Below are 15,779 nucleotides of genomic sequence, written 5' to 3' on the forward strand. Positions count from 1 at the left end.
GAGCTGTTCGAGTTGCTCTTTTATTTGTCTTGATCGTGTCGAGCCTAGCCCATGTCTTTGGGGATCAAGATTGTTTCTTTTTCTTTCTTCTTCTGTTTTGATTTTATAGCTCTATGAATTTGTGAGGTGTGGTGTTGTCAATGCACTCATCAAGGGGGAGATTGAGATGCCCATGGGGCTAGTGCCTTGTGATGAGCGATTGACAGCACGGTGTGCGTGTGACGTGTCTCTTGGCAGGCTGTGGTTGCAGGTGACAGGTGGAGACTAATCATGCGGCGATCTTTGAAGAACGGGGATAGGATGCCATGCTGATGAACCGCGGGACGGTGAAGGGTGGTTCGACGCTCGCGTTCGAGGGACGGAGATTGTGCGGTGTACGTCTACTGTATCTGGCTACACGGCGGGAGGACGTCGGTGGACGGTTTCTTGGTTGAGCCACAAAAACCAAGGACGTACCGGGACGCTCGTGCGGCGGGCGTGGCCGGAGATGGAAATTTCCGGCGATCGCGATATGATTTCGGATGGTCGTGTGGCGACATCGCAAGGATCACATCGCGGAGATGGAGGGATCACGAACATCGCGGAATTTGCCATGGAGGACGTGATTGATTGGATATGATTATCATGCCATTACGTGTCGTTTACGTCGCGTAATGACAGTCTTGTAATTTAGGTGGGCCACCTTTTGGAGATATAAATATGTGACACCTAGGGTTGAGAGGGGCTGGGCTTTTGGGATTTTTGGGGCGATTTACTGTTCACGGGAACAGTACCCGTGCCTAGGGTTCCAGGGAACACACCTTCTCTCTCGATCTAGCCTAGGTCTTCAAGTCTAGTGAGAGATTTTTATTGATCTCTCCAATCAAGAGAGGGAGGACGATCGGGCGGAGGCTAGATGCATTTTTGTAGAACAATTACTGGAGTTAATCATTCATCTTGGTGAATTGTTCCTTTTTGTTTGCATCTACTTTTCCTACCGTCCGCCGCCAGGGTAGTTGTGTTTGCTTTTGGTTCTGTGTTCTACACTGTTCCAGATTGTCACCTGGGGGTCTCAGTTCCGCCATCGCTAGGGACCTCCCGCGCGCCATCGCGGAGTCCAGTTTCTGCCTTCCGCTGGGTGTTGTTGCCGTTCCCTGCTGCTGCTGGTCGAGCACGCCAGGACGGGAGTTCAGCACCTGCTATTTGCCGGCCACCAGCAAGCTGCTGTCAGGGTCAAGCCATTGGCAACAGCTGCTCCATTCTCAACATCTTGGCTTCCGGTTAAATCCATACGTTTGCCTATTTACTTGTTTTATTATTCTGCTGATTGCTTTCTTATTGAAGAAACTTTTATCAGCTCCCATTCACCCCCCCCCCCTCTGGTCGCCTGTTCTGGTCCTTCAATCTCATCCTTTTGTGTAGGAGAGTACCTATAGGGTCTAATATTCACTAGTGGTGCTCCTGGCAACAGTTTGATGTGATGATCAAAAGGCCTTTGTGGGGGCAGAGAATTGGTCTCCTGAAATAAACCAGCATAGCTGTCCAGCAAGGATTTTATCTGATGAGGCAACTCTCCTGAAGAATCCATACTGATAGAATGCACAAGCACTTCCATGGGTTCCACCAAATGTTGCTCCTGAGGACTGCACCATTTGAACTGTAAGCAATGTTGCACAGCCTCTACTGATCAAACTCTATAAACAGCTAGCAGATATAGGAGCAAAGTGGGACATCTGTTGCTGAACACCATGTAATTCAATCCTCTTGCCCATATAAGTGATTTTAATGATTTTCTTGGACCAGTGAACCCACATTGGACTACATTCCTCCAACCAATCCTCTCCCACAATCATGTCAAAGCATTTGAGAGGTAGAATACCCACTGTGGAAGAGAAGGAATGAGCACCCACACTCCAATGCATGTTCTGAATTTGCCTAGAACAAGTCATGGGACTGCCATCGGCTGCCACAAACATAGTTGGCTGACAAGGTACTGAAAATAACTGAACATATTCAGCAAGCCTTGTACTGATGAAAGAAGCCACACTGCCAGAATCAACCAGTATAAGCACTTCATGCTTCCCAATGTTACCACACAACTTCATTGTCTTTCTCCTTATCTGATCAGTGTGTTCTGAATGTCCTACTGCCATGACAGTTTCTTCCATAATTTTAGGATCAGGGTCTTCAGAGTCTAAGCCCTCATCTTCCAATGCATCCAACAATTCTTCAATCACATGGAGAGCAACCTGAGGTGGGCACTTATGATCTTTACCCCATTTGTTGCCACATTTGAAGCATAGGCCATTTTTGCGCCTAAAATTCTTAAGAGTTGCAAGTCTGTCTTCAGTTTCAGTAACCAGAGGCTGCTGTTTATGCTTCTCCCCCACACCCAACTTCACCTTCTCAATCGTGGTTTTAAATGAAGTTCTGAATCCATCTTTCCCTTAAGGCCTAGCCTTGCAACGACTCAGCTCTGCTTCTTGAAGAAGAGCCAACGCACTCGTGGTATCCACATCTGGTGGTCGGTGCAAGACAATGTCAGAGCAGATATCCTCCTTGAGGCCAGCAAGGAAATGAGTAACAAAATAAGTCTCATCATAGTTGGGGTTGTAAAGCAGCAAATTGTGAGCAGCCTGCTCAAACTCAGCAATAAACTCCGAAACCAAAGCTGTCTGAGCTGTGGCCTCAAACTGTTTAAGGTCAATGGGTACTAATCCTTGTCAAAACGCTCCATCACTAATTTGCACAGAGTTGACCAATTAGTGATCCTTCCGTGCCTCTCCACCGTGTGCAGCCAAGTCTTTGCAGTACCAATAAAATTCTGTGCGGCGAAGTGCGTCTTCAGCGTCGGATGCACAGCATATACCTCGAAATACATGGTACAATGATCTTGCCATAAGCATGAGTTTGATCCATCAAACATGGGAAACTCAAGTTTAAAAAAGGCGGAGGACGCAAAGAAGTATCAACAGGTGACTGCGATTCGACAGACATACCCTCATTGCAGTACTGCGACCGAGTTCCTTGGAACTCGCCGCTTGTGATCGTCGTGCCCCATGGGCCGCTCCGCGTCCACCACAGGTGAGCGTGAGGACATCGCCGGAGCAAAGTTCAGATCCAGCGCTCGAGTAAGAGGCGGCACAGTGGTGGAGGTCGGAGGAATCGCGCCCAGCACGCCTGGTCCTGGGGCCCGGTGGTGACCGCAGCCCGTGGCGCCTCCAACGAATCGACACACCGCACCAAGTTGTCGATGCGGGTCGCCGCGTCACGGATGGAGGTTGTCGTCGCCTCTGACTGGTCACGCAAATCACCGAGTAGCGTCTCGACGGAGGTCTGTCGAATCCCCATACCGTTGACGGAGTCGAGCGTCTGTCGCATCATCTCATGGAGGCCCGTGAACTGCTTCGCCATGTCGCTGAAGGAGTCCAACTGCTTGGCCATGTCGTCGAACTTGGCGGAGAGTTCGTCCAGCGACGCGGCCATCTGCGCCTGAATCTTCGTCGGCTTGCGGCCGAGCGATAGACGAGGAATCGATTGGGAAGAAAAAATTTCAGCCCAATCAACGGCTCTGGATACCAATTGTTGTATTCCGGATTAGAATACAACAGATAACTGGAGTGGAATTGGAATTTGGGAAAGAATGAGCAAGAACAGGGGTCGGTTCAGAAGAACAGTAGGGGAAGGTTTCAGACGAATGTTTATTCAGAGTTCAGAGAACAGGGTTCAGTTGTTCGATGTCTTACCAAGAACGGTTACAAGGGCTTATAAACTGCCCGATCTCAGCCAGCCAACTGACTACAGCTAATGGGTTACAACCGCCAAGCTTTACCAAACGAATACGGCCCATTTACTTCAACCGCTTCATGCTCAGCCATCTTCAGACATCACGCGCCTTGTTGCCGGACGGGCTACAGTGGCCTTTCTCCCCTTGCGCTTGATCCGGACAAGAAGTTTCTATGTAATTTCATGATTCGGACTACACTTATGCCATCTTCTCTACACTAAAAAATGCGAACCATTATCGTCTGCAACGCTCATACCCCCCTTAATCAAAACATGGCTGCTGAGCTGTTTGGTTATAAGTTGTTTGGTTGCAGCCTGGCAGGCAGCTCAGCAGCCATGCAACAATCCTGTCCATAGGCATAGAAAAATGAACGCCTGGGATGATTTGCCTGGGCCAGGCAGCTTCTCAGACTATGAACCAAACAGCCCTGCCTGGGGCGGCGCTGCAGCTAGTCCGGTTCACGTGCGGCTGGTTGGCGCTGTTGTGGGGCACCAACCAACACGTGTGCAGAGCTGCTCCGATCCGCATCGCATGGGAGCCTCACCACGAGCGGGCCTCGCTCTTCCGGCCGCGATACAGCCCGTCGCTGGACGCCGAATTCACGCGGTACATGCCACCAAGCCTCCCAGACTCCCTCCTGACGGCCACCCTTGTGCGCCACAACTGCGTGGTGTTTGCCGCGGACGTGGACCGGCTCTGCGCCGCAGCCAACAGCTCTGCGCGCCACGCCACGCGGCTCGAGGCGCTGCCCGCGCACGTGTGGAAGCTACTCGCCGCGGCCGTGGGCGGGCTCGACGCGCACTGCCGAATGGACGCCGTGGACGAGGACCCATGCTAAAGCTGGCCACCGCCACGCGGCTCGGTTTCGGTGCGCCCGATGCGGCAGACGTGAAGCAGCATACTACCAATCGCATGTGAGTCCGAGAGAGGGATTCGCGGTGTGCGAGCCGGCTGGTGGAGACAGCGGCCCGCCGCATGCCTTGCGTCGCGGCCCGCGCCCGTCGCATCTCTTGGGTCCGCCGCGCGTCTGCCGACACCACCGCACGACGCCGACCGCCAACGCCGCTCCACCCATTAGGCCCTGTTTTGTTCACATGAAGAACGTAGGAAAAACAGAGGAATACACTTCCTATAGTTTTTCACTGTAGCAGCGTTTGGAATACGGGAACGAGCACCAAACTTTCCTCCGAAACGACGAAAAAGCCTGTACTTTTGGAAGAATGAAAGAATCCACTCTCAGCTAACGGAAATTTTCCTGCAGCGCTAGGGCGTGTGTGGCAGTGTGGCTGCATGCCCGAGCACTAATCGAGTTGTCATTCAGAGCTACACTTCTTCATATGCTACTTGTGGGGGCCCTTCCATGCTTTATTTGATATGTACGTACCAGATTTGTAAAAAAGAAAAGTATTTACTATTAATTTTAATTTAAAGCATTGAGTTTTCAGCTAAATCTAAAATTCCTATATCAGTTATGTTCCTGTGTTCTAAACACATGTTCCTATAAAATTCCTATGTTTTTCAATCATCTGTTTTACACCTTCATTCCTTTCCTATTCCTCTGTTTTCTCTCATTCATGTATTTTTTGTCCCTTTGTTCCAAACCAAACAGGCCCTTAGCTAGCAGCAGCAGTGTCGTCGCCCAGGCGGCCGCCAAGAAGATGGTCGCCGAGTTCCACTGGTCAGTATGCAATCAGATGTGGCGGACAGGTGCCTATGTGACAAGGCCACATCGGATGCTAGCGCTGATGTGGCGTGTTTTGAACCTTTGGTGTACGGTGATAATAGATTAGGGACCTAGAAGGTCGTTTTTTTTTAGTTTGAGGACTCAAATAGGAATGTGACAAAAGTTTGAGGGCTCATTGTGCATTTTACTCAAGGAGAAAATTGTCAAACTTACTTGGATTAATACTAGACTAGATCTAAAAAAACTTGGATCAATACTAGTACAAATAAAATCTAGCCCAATGCACATTTGGCTATCATGCATGTGTTCTCCTTGCACGTCTTCTCCGACATTCCGAAACAAGACAGACGGACAGACAGACATCGCATGGCATCTATATATGCTGATGTGCGATCAGAAAGGATCGTGATCAGTGATGGAATAAAACACTTTAGGCTACGGCAAGCAAGATGCTTTTGCCAAGACAAGCCTCCTGCGCTGTAGGCTGCAGCTAGCACTCTTTACCAGCTGACAGTGGCAGCCCAATAACTTTTTTATTTCTGCATTAGCGTGATCGAACCACCAGATCAGGCCCGACCAACAGAACATTGTAAAGCTAGCTGCAAGAGAGACGACAGCAAAACCCTATGATCATGTGGTTCCTTTTCCTGATGAGCATGCATGAATGAATCCATCGTAGCGTGATCAGTGAGACTTACTGTAAAGCTTTAGCTCTTAGGCTAGTTAGCCCTAGACTAGAGTCTAGAGGCTAGTGCCCATTTCTTATGTTCGGAATAAGCAAAACACTGCACGCTGGTGTGCATATGTGATGTGACAAGGTTTCTTGGCAGGCACTCACGTAAATTAGCGAGGGTGCTCGGCAGCACTTCTGCAGCGGCTGCTGGACCTGTGGCCGCTTGATTTGAGAGTGATGCAGCTGTAATCAGCGGTGAAGAATCACTACGGATGAGAGCCAATATCGACCGAACTTTCAATTCGTTTCACGAGCTCAGATAGACGATCTGGTGAAGTCTCACGTTGTGGTGACTTAATTATAGCCAATTATCTCATGCCACTATTTTTGTACGTATCTGATGCAGTCGCATGGAATATTTCCATACTTATGTCATGTAATGTAGACACTATACATGGAAACTACTCCATCCATCTTATAAAGAATCACAGCGTTCGGCTGGTACACTCCTAGCTTGTTTCAGCTTGTTTCAGCTTATTCTCTCTCACAGAATATTATTCAATCATCCAAAACCATCTAAAATTCACTATTGAATGCACCAGCCGAACACATTCATGTAATTTACATTTTTCAAGTAGTCAAATAATTTTAAATGTGACCAAATCTATATAAAAAATATTGACATTCATGATACCAAATACTCCTCCATTTCAAATTATAATTTTCTGACTTCTTTTAAATACAATGCTTTTACTATATCTAAACATAGTGTGGTGCATAGTAAAAACTATGTATCTAGAAAAAACAAAATGTCTTATAATTTGGAATAAAGGAAGTAAGTATTATTAGCTTGGTCATAACATATAATTTCATAATAAATCTATTTACATAGAGTCATAAGCGTTGATATTATTTTCTATAAATTTAGTCAAGCTTGGAAATTGACTTGGTTCAAAACTAGAATTGCACTGTTTTGACTAATCGAGTATATTCTCAATGGATGGTTTCTACAAAATATTTTTTAGCCAACCCGTACTATCTTCTCTTTCATGTATCGTTTTGACGTAAATCTTCTCTTTTGTATCATCTACACCTAACATATGTTTTTTAAATCTTGATTCCTACTGTATGTACACATAGTTTCTTCTATAAGAAACTATTTTCTTCTCTCTCCTCCTTAATTCTAATGCCACCACAGAAACCATCTAGTCATCTCATTGGGATTGCCCTTATACCACAATAGTACTTCCACTTAAACCGTTTACTTTCTTTTTCAGTTGTGCAGTAATATCTTACTAGGATTACAAGATATGGATAGAAGAAGTGGTTTCATCCACAAAGTCTTCCTACCTCTGGGCCTCTGAGGGAGCCTATGTCTGATTGACATGTCACCACAAAACTTGCAATTAATTTCAATTAGGAAGTACGGTGACAACATTTTCAACAATATATGAAGGACCAAGGTAAGCTTTTCCTGCAAGTCATCTAAGCTAATTAATCACTTGACTAAGACAAATTATAGACGCATCCATATACTGATGAATAGCTGGCCGGTATATCAAATTGGTACACAGAACCAATGCGTACAATCATTTCGCGTCGAAACGACATACTTGAATTGCAAGACTTATTTTCATTTTGTTAGGATAAGCCTTCGGCCAATAATTGCTCTATCTTACTATTATAGAGGTTTAATTGAAACATTTATATTAATCTTCATGGGACGTGTTAGAAAGATAGAGAAATCATAGAAATTTTGACAAAAACAAAACATTTGGCCAATGATATTGTAGACGCAACCATTCATGGCCGTTAGATAATCTTCATATAAAATAACTATTTCTAGCATTACAAAAAGTAACCTAAATTAACCATTTAATTTGTATCTAAATTACTCATCTTTGTCATTATGATAAAACCTATAGTAACACCCAAAATTTACATGAAACTACTCATCTTTGTCGTTACGAGAAACATCTAAATTAACCACGTCAAATAACTCAACAGTGCCCATATACATGCTTTTCATTTATCCCAATAAGTATATATGCGTCATATAGATCATGTTTCCATGCCGGATAGCTTAGGATCTATGACCATGTAATTATAATGGTCTGACGACCATTAAAGATATTTCCCTTTAACCGTCACACACACACCATCCATGTTAATATATTAATTTTCTAAAACTATCAATGACAAGTCATGTGTAAGCTATTACTTTAGATTTTTTTTTAACTTATAACATATCTATGTCTATATTTTAATACCAAGCGCTAGCTCCAATTTTTCTGTAGAAAAATATATTGCTCTTTTAATGTTCCTTGATAGAGGAAATAATTCAAATACGGTGCAAACGAAACACTCACTGTGAAAGGAAAAAAACATAGAGAATAACTGGTTTTCTTTTCCTGAACTCAAGACACAAGAAAGCGATTGCATCCTCCTACTCCTAGCAAGTCACACGTCTTGAAAGTTGATACAACACCACTGAAATCAATTCCAATTTTTAGGAAGTACGATGTCACCATTTTCAACAGGTACGAAAGAGGATGCTTAAGCTTCCCCTGCAAGGCAACTGAGCAATCAAGCACTACTTGATTAAGATTAATCACAGGCACGTTCGTGCTTATTAATAATCAGCTCGTTCATTTAATTTCACGCTAAAACGAGCAAGATAGACATACTTTTGTCTTCTGATTAATAAGCATGGACGTGCACATTTAATTAATCTGTATAGCACACTACTGCACATTTAATCTGCATATATAGCACTATCAGCACCAACACATACGTTCGTTTCACGCTAAAACGAGATAGCTAGACATACTTGTGTTTTCCGAACAACTTGCTCTGCATGCGGCCTCTCAATAGGTTCCATCACGCCTCATCCGTTCAATTCAATTATGACCGTGCAAAGATATATACTTGCATATACATATCTGTGTCAAATGTTACAGCTCAACCACACCATACTACCGACTACTATACCGTGACTTCACCATGCAACGACAAGCTCATCTATAGAGAGGCCAATGCTGTGTTTGGTTTGTGGAGTCCCCATGCTTCATGTAGTGATGCATCATGAGTTCATCACATGAATTTTGGTGAAATCGGCATATTTCTCTTACATATACTAATTATTAGCTTGTGAGAAATGAGGTGACCATGCATCAACTCATTTCATTCCACAAACAGAATAAAAAATGATGAGTAAGAAGATGATGGATCACCTCGCATTCCTCAAACCAAACACACACTAAGTTGACAACTTAAACATGTTAAGTTGTGGCTCCTTGGATGGAGCTACTTGTGAAGGGGTACGCTGTCATTTTCGGAACAAGGTGTAGCATCCGCTCCCGGAGTCCCAGTCGATCTATCTACCTAATATCATCCATCGAAACCAAACTATAAACCCTAGCTAGGTCCCTGTTACCGATCACAGTTATGAGCACACAAGACACATGAATCATTCTGATCTGACTTGATCATTTGGTCTGGATTCAGCCACGTACGACTGATCAGACTCAATCAAAGCGTACAACAGCGATCATGGGCCTAACTTGCGGTAGTTCGCCTCACCTGAAAGCTAGGCTCATGGCTGAAACCTATTAGCTAGCTTAAGGGCCAATCGAAGATCCCGGGTTAAACTCGACAATTTTCCCCTACTAGCGCAAATGGCCACCCCGGCCCCGCCGGCCACCAAGCCATCGTCGTCGGCCATTCTGGCCTCGGCGCCCACCAAATCCCACCCCCACTCTCCGGTGCCCCTCCTCATAGCCATGGAGCGGGGCTCCCCTTCGCGTCGCTCTTGGGCGGACGAGGTGGAGGTGGAGGAGGCCACCCATGCCTCTCCGGGCCTCAACCCCAACGCCGAACCATTTGTAGCTGGTGCTTCTCCGGGCAGCCATGGATCTGACCTTGGAGGGAGACTGTCCTTCTCTGACTCGGAGGACTACTCCAGATCTGAGGCGCCGCCGCCTGATGATAGGGGCAAGGCACCTATTGTTGCGGGTGCCCGCCGTCGGCGTCACCGCCGTCGGCGTCGTCGGCCACGTGCGCCGAAGGGCTTCATGGCCACGGCGCGGTGCAGCTTCAACGTCGATGTGGCAGCGGTGGATGTGCATCCTCGGGCGCGTTCTGCTGTAGCCCACCCGGCGCGGGTCTCCACCGAACCTGATGCCGATGACTTCCACCAGGTGCACAATCACCGTCGTTGGCGGCGTAAGCTGCCACTGCGCCTACCCAGGCCGGTGCCGGAAGATCTGGTTGGGCTCTGTTTCAACTGCCTTGGGGACGACCATGTCAAGGTCGATTGCCGTTTCTTGTCGCGCTGTTGCACCTGTCGTCGTGAAGGTCACTGCGCATGCAATTGCCCTATGGCCCTGTCTTCGATGGGGCCAAGCGGGGGCGCTCGCCGGCGCGCTCCAGCAGTCGTCGCGGTATGCCTCTCCCTCGCCGCTGGGCATCCGGTCATGCTCGACCGGACACACCCAGCGTCCGGTCACTCGGCGACTCCTCTGTGCACCACCATGTCAGTGTGACCGAACGCAGCCAGCCAGCGTCCGGTTGTTTTAGCGCCAGCGTCCAGTCGATGACCGACGCTGCGCTTTTTCTGCTGCTACTAACCGAACGCGCCGGTCCTTTAGAGACCAGCGTCCGATCACTTACAGTGACCACGTTCACCTGAGTTTAGGGCGCTGGTGAAGTTTCTAACCCTTGCTCAAATGTGCCAACCACCAAGTGTATCATCTTGTGCACATGTGTTAGCATATTTTCACAAATATTTTCAAGGGTGTTAGCACTTCACTAGATCCTAAATACATATGCAATGAGTTAGAACATCTGGTGGCACTTTGATAACCATATTCCGATACGAGTTTCACCCCCTCTTAATATTTCGGCTATCGAACCTAAATGTGACCACACTCTCTAAGTGTCTTGATCACCAAAACAAAATAGCCCCTACTATTTATACCTTTGGCTTGAGCCTTTTGTTTTTCTCTTTCTCCTTTTCAAGTCCAATCACTTAATCATCACCATGGCATCACCATCATCATGTCATGATCTTCATTTGCTTCACCACTTGGAATGTGCTACCTATCTCATGATCACTTGATAAACTAGGTTAGCACTTAGGGTTTCACCAAAACCAAACTAGAGCTTTTACCGGTCAGGAAGCAGCGGGCTCGTTGGCCCGTTTGCGCCGCCAAGAAACATAGTTTCTACGTCGTCTATCTCTTTAGCGGCACTTTGCCCTTTGTGGTCGCGACAACAGATAAATATGTAACCGTTCAATGTAAACCTTGTAGTTTAGGGCAGCCCCTGGTGGTTGTGTGCTGGCCCCTCGCCTTAATGAAATACGGGCAAGATGTCCGATCAAGAGAAAAAAAAAGTCCGGGTCGTCATAACCAACCAGTTCCTGCCACGCCACCGCACCCCAACGACAGCCTACCAAACTCCAATCCCAAGTTCCCAACATGTCGTATTTCAAGCTTCATACTCCAATCCCAATAAGTACCTGACACGCTGACATGACGATTCACGATCGATGTACACAGCACACACGCTGACGCTGTCCCCAAGGTTGCACTTCTTTACTCTAGGCTTAGGTTAAATCAGTTTTTTTAGTTTGACAAAATTCATACTAAGTAGTATAAATATTTATATCTCTAATAAATAGGTTTACTTAAAAATGTATTACGGAGTACATGACTAGTTTAATGATACTTATCCGATATCATAAATGGTAGCTGCAGTGTGAGTGTGTTGATACAACGACTAGCTAATCTGGATGAAAATTTAATGCTGGATGCTCGCAGAGCAAATTTAAGGGAGTTACGTTTGCCTAGTAGATACCTAGATTTTTATCTTAGGGGTTCATATATGGTGAAAATTTAATCATAAATCACTTTTTTAAAAAAAATACCAAAAATAACACTCGAGTGTTCCTCTCTCTCAACACTCGATTCCTCTCCCTCTCATTCTTCTCCATCTTCGGTCTCTCTCCCCGTCTTCTTCCTGAACTCCGGCGGGCCTATAAGAGGCTCGAAGGAGGCAAGTCGGCCAGACGGTGGGGCTAGAGACGTCGGGAGGGTGGTGGTTAAGGTTCCGGTGTCGTAGGAAGCGGTCGTGCTAGGTCGGGGCGGGGCGCCCATGGCCATGACGGCGAGGGGGGGGGGAGAAGGAGGACGCCGCAGGTGCGGGCGCCGCGGCAGAGCTCCGATGAGACCCTACCGTGCCACGCGAGGCGGTGTGCAGCGACAACGCGTCGGACTTGAGGAAGAAGAAGCTGTGAAGAAAAAATCGAGTGTTTTCGGCCTCAAAACACTCGAGTGCCCTGTAGATAGACTTTTTATTTGTTTGTTTCTGAATCTATCTAGCCAACAACTAGTTGTTTTAGCCCCTTTTAACAATCAGATTTTTTTCATACACTTACACTGTCTTATAATTATATTTACACCGTCTTATTACTATATTTACAATGATTTCTTCAGTGTAATTTATTGGACAGAGTGATGTAATTTGGGGATAATTGCATATTTCAAACAAATATATACCAAATTTTTCAAAAAAAATTTATATGGATTCCAGATACCAGAGAAATATATGTCAAATTGTTCACAAAAGTTATCAAATTGTTCATAATTTTTTCACAATTTTTAGAAAAAATACAAATTATGAACAATCTGTGAACGGGAGACGAGGAACAAGACAGGCAGCAGCACGAACAAGGCCTTGTTTAGATCACCTCCAAATTCCAAGTTTTTTCACTCTCTCTCCATCACATCAATTTTTGGACGTATGCATGGAGCATTAAATGTAGGTAAAAAAAATAACTAATTGCACAGTTTGGTTGTAAATCACGAGACGAATCTTTTGAGCCTAGTTAATCCATGATCGGACAAAGTTTGTCAAATACAAACGAAACGTGCTACAGTGTCCAGATTACACAAATTTACCATCTAAACAAGGCCCAAGTTGATGTGGTCGCACTCGTCCGCCCTTGTGCGGGGCTTCTTGACTGCCGCCTCCGCCACCCGCGTCGTCGCCGTTGTCCATGCTTCAGCTCTTCCGCGGCGGGGTACACGTACACCTAGATCTTGTGCGCCGCGCTCGGAGGAACGCATGAGCCGGTTCCCGGCTGTCCGAGGTGCTGCCGCGCTGGGGTGCTCCGTCCCTTCCACCGCGGATCTCGTACGCGGCGCCTGGAGGAGCCAGTGATGAGCCGGATCCGTCCGCCGGGGGTGGTGCTGTGCCGAGGTGATTTCCTGGGAAGGCGAGGAATCGGAGGAGGATCCACGGCGCGCATGCGGCAGGGGAAGCAAATCCACGGTCAAAAAACCGGTTGCTGGGGGTCAGTGAAACATGCGGTTGTCCGATAGCAATCCTGGTGTGGCCACACCCGCTTAGCATGTACATAGATCCGCCCCTGGCGCGTGGTGTGTTTAGTTGTTTGTCCCACTACTAGTTGTTGAGTTTTACTTGTCGGTGGTGTTTCTTTTCTTTTTCCATAGCCTCGCGGGACTATCTGAAATTTCTGCTATATCAATATAATATAAACATGTGGTGTCAATGCCGGTTCGTTCAGAAAAGGAAAAACATCAAAAGTTTGCCTAGCCAAATAAACGAAGCACACCCACTAAAAGTCCAAACTGGCTATAGCAGCGCAGCGATCATCTGACCGTACACATGCATGCATATTCACTGACGCGGAGCACGCAGCTCGCCTGGCCTTTTGTATCCTGGAAGTGGCCTGATCGGTCGGAGACTCTACTCTGCCTGCTAGGGCTGCGTGCTCGTATCTGCCTTGCAACCCACTCCACGGCGACCTCACATCTGAATCCATCCGCTCCCAGCCAGCGCGCCCAGCAGCAGCACCCTCCCTTCCTTCCTCGACCGCCTGCGCGCGCGCGGTGTCACGTCGTCCTGCGAATCCATCGGGTTGCCCCGCCTCCACTCCACCGTACCTGCTCCATCTCCAGCTCCCCGCTCGCTCGCGAACGCACGACGTCGTGTCACGATCGGCCTAGCTGCTGGTGGGCACAAAGCTCGCTCGATCGGTCCATCATAAAATCATAAGGCTATTGACGATGAGTGTACGCGGTTTGCGTCATTGCAGATATAGCCTGAACCGTCCAAATCCTATGCAGGACAGACAGTATTCTGGACCTGCTGCTGCTGATAACACGTACGAGAGGCGTCGCCAGAAACTCTGTAATCGCTCCGTTCCAAATTATAAGTTATTCTAACTTTTTTAGTGAGTCAAGTCATTCCAAATTATACAGTACGCATGTATGCACCTAACCGAGATCAATCGATAATTCGATGTGATGTCAATTGCCAATGTATACGTACTCTCGCTGGCTCCATATATGTGGTCGATCGATGCGTGAAGGGATCGGAGAATTGCTGATCTAGGCAACCAACCAGGTTTCAGATTTAGATATTTTCATCTCATCTGATCTCTACAGCACCTGCCACTGCATCACTGCATGCCATGCACGGCGTCGCTGCTGGTGTGTGGACGTGTGGTCACCCAGGCTGTACTCAGAAAAGAGAATAACACACGGGCGGAAGTACCAGGCCGGCGTCCAATATAAACCAACAAGCTCGATCGCGTTCACGCATGCATGCACGCATATATATCTTCGACAGTTCTACTATATATTCGCCACATGCATGGAACTGCTAAGATTCAGCTATTTTCATATACTCCTTCCATCTCAGAAAAAGAAAACAACTGTAGCCATGGTGCATGCTTGCTTCTCCGTTGGCCTCATCAAGATATGTGTACGTGTCCTCTGCAACGGCCCGCTTGAAACGGGTCACCTTTGCCTCACATACCCCTTCACCGAATGCAAGGAGTCTGGACTCTGGAGCAAAGTTGCTTCTTGCAGGGAGAGCTTTGGGGACCTCCAATCAGCCCTCTAGGCAAGCTTGGACAATGGACATCATAGCCAATTGGTGGAAAACGGCTCCGTACTCAATTTTAAAGAGAAGAGACATGCCTTCAACGAAAATGTCCATTTATATATTATGAAATATTCTACTATCATTCAGGTGGTCAAACGAAACAAAGAAAAAATTTAGAGCAATACAGAAGGGCTCTCAGAATAGGGATGGGTGTTTTCTATTCGTGCTGTACCCCCGCCCCTGTATTATAGGCTGGTGTGCCATCTTACGGATGTGTGTGTCCTTTCTTCTCTGCCCTCACCACTCTTTGTACATGAAGCTTATTTTTTTCTCTTAATTGAAAAGCAGAGCTCCTGCTATTACGTTCAAAAATAAGTATTATTCGATTCATCAAAAGGAATATGTTTTATTTTATATATTTATTTAGAACCATAACTGTACGTTGTTGTTTTTTAGAAATTTAGGTAAAATAAAAATAGTTTGACTTCGGCAGTTCTAGACTCACATTCTTTTTAGGACCGATCGAGGGACTAGTGTACAGTAACCTGAATGCACGGCCTCCATGCATGGACAGTCACGGCCACAAGCCAGTAATAAGTATTGTCTCCGTTCTAAATTATAAGTCGCGTTGACTATTTTGGTTTATCCATTTTAGTATGTATCTAAACATAATATTATATATATAGATACATAGCAAGATAAATATATTAAAAAAATCAAGGTGACTTATAATTTAGAAC

The 15,779-nt window shown here is 46.5% G+C and overlaps 1 protein-coding gene across 1 annotated transcript; it reads left to right on the forward strand.

Moving 5' to 3' along the window:
* Window positions 1-4,178: 4,178 nt before the first annotated feature.
* LOC136516107 (uncharacterized) lies at window positions 4,179-4,604 on the forward strand. Its single transcript, XM_066509501.1, has one exon. It carries the CDS (start codon window positions 4,179-4,181, stop codon window positions 4,602-4,604), a length of 426 nt encoding a protein of 141 aa, XP_066365598.1.
* The last annotated feature ends 11,175 nt before the right edge of the window (window positions 4,605-15,779 follow it).

The sequence above is a fragment of the Miscanthus floridulus genome, chromosome 17 (genome assembly GCF_019320115.1).
Source record: "Miscanthus floridulus cultivar M001 chromosome 17, ASM1932011v1, whole genome shotgun sequence".
Classification (NCBI taxonomy): Eukaryota; Viridiplantae; Streptophyta; class Magnoliopsida; order Poales; family Poaceae; genus Miscanthus; species Miscanthus floridulus.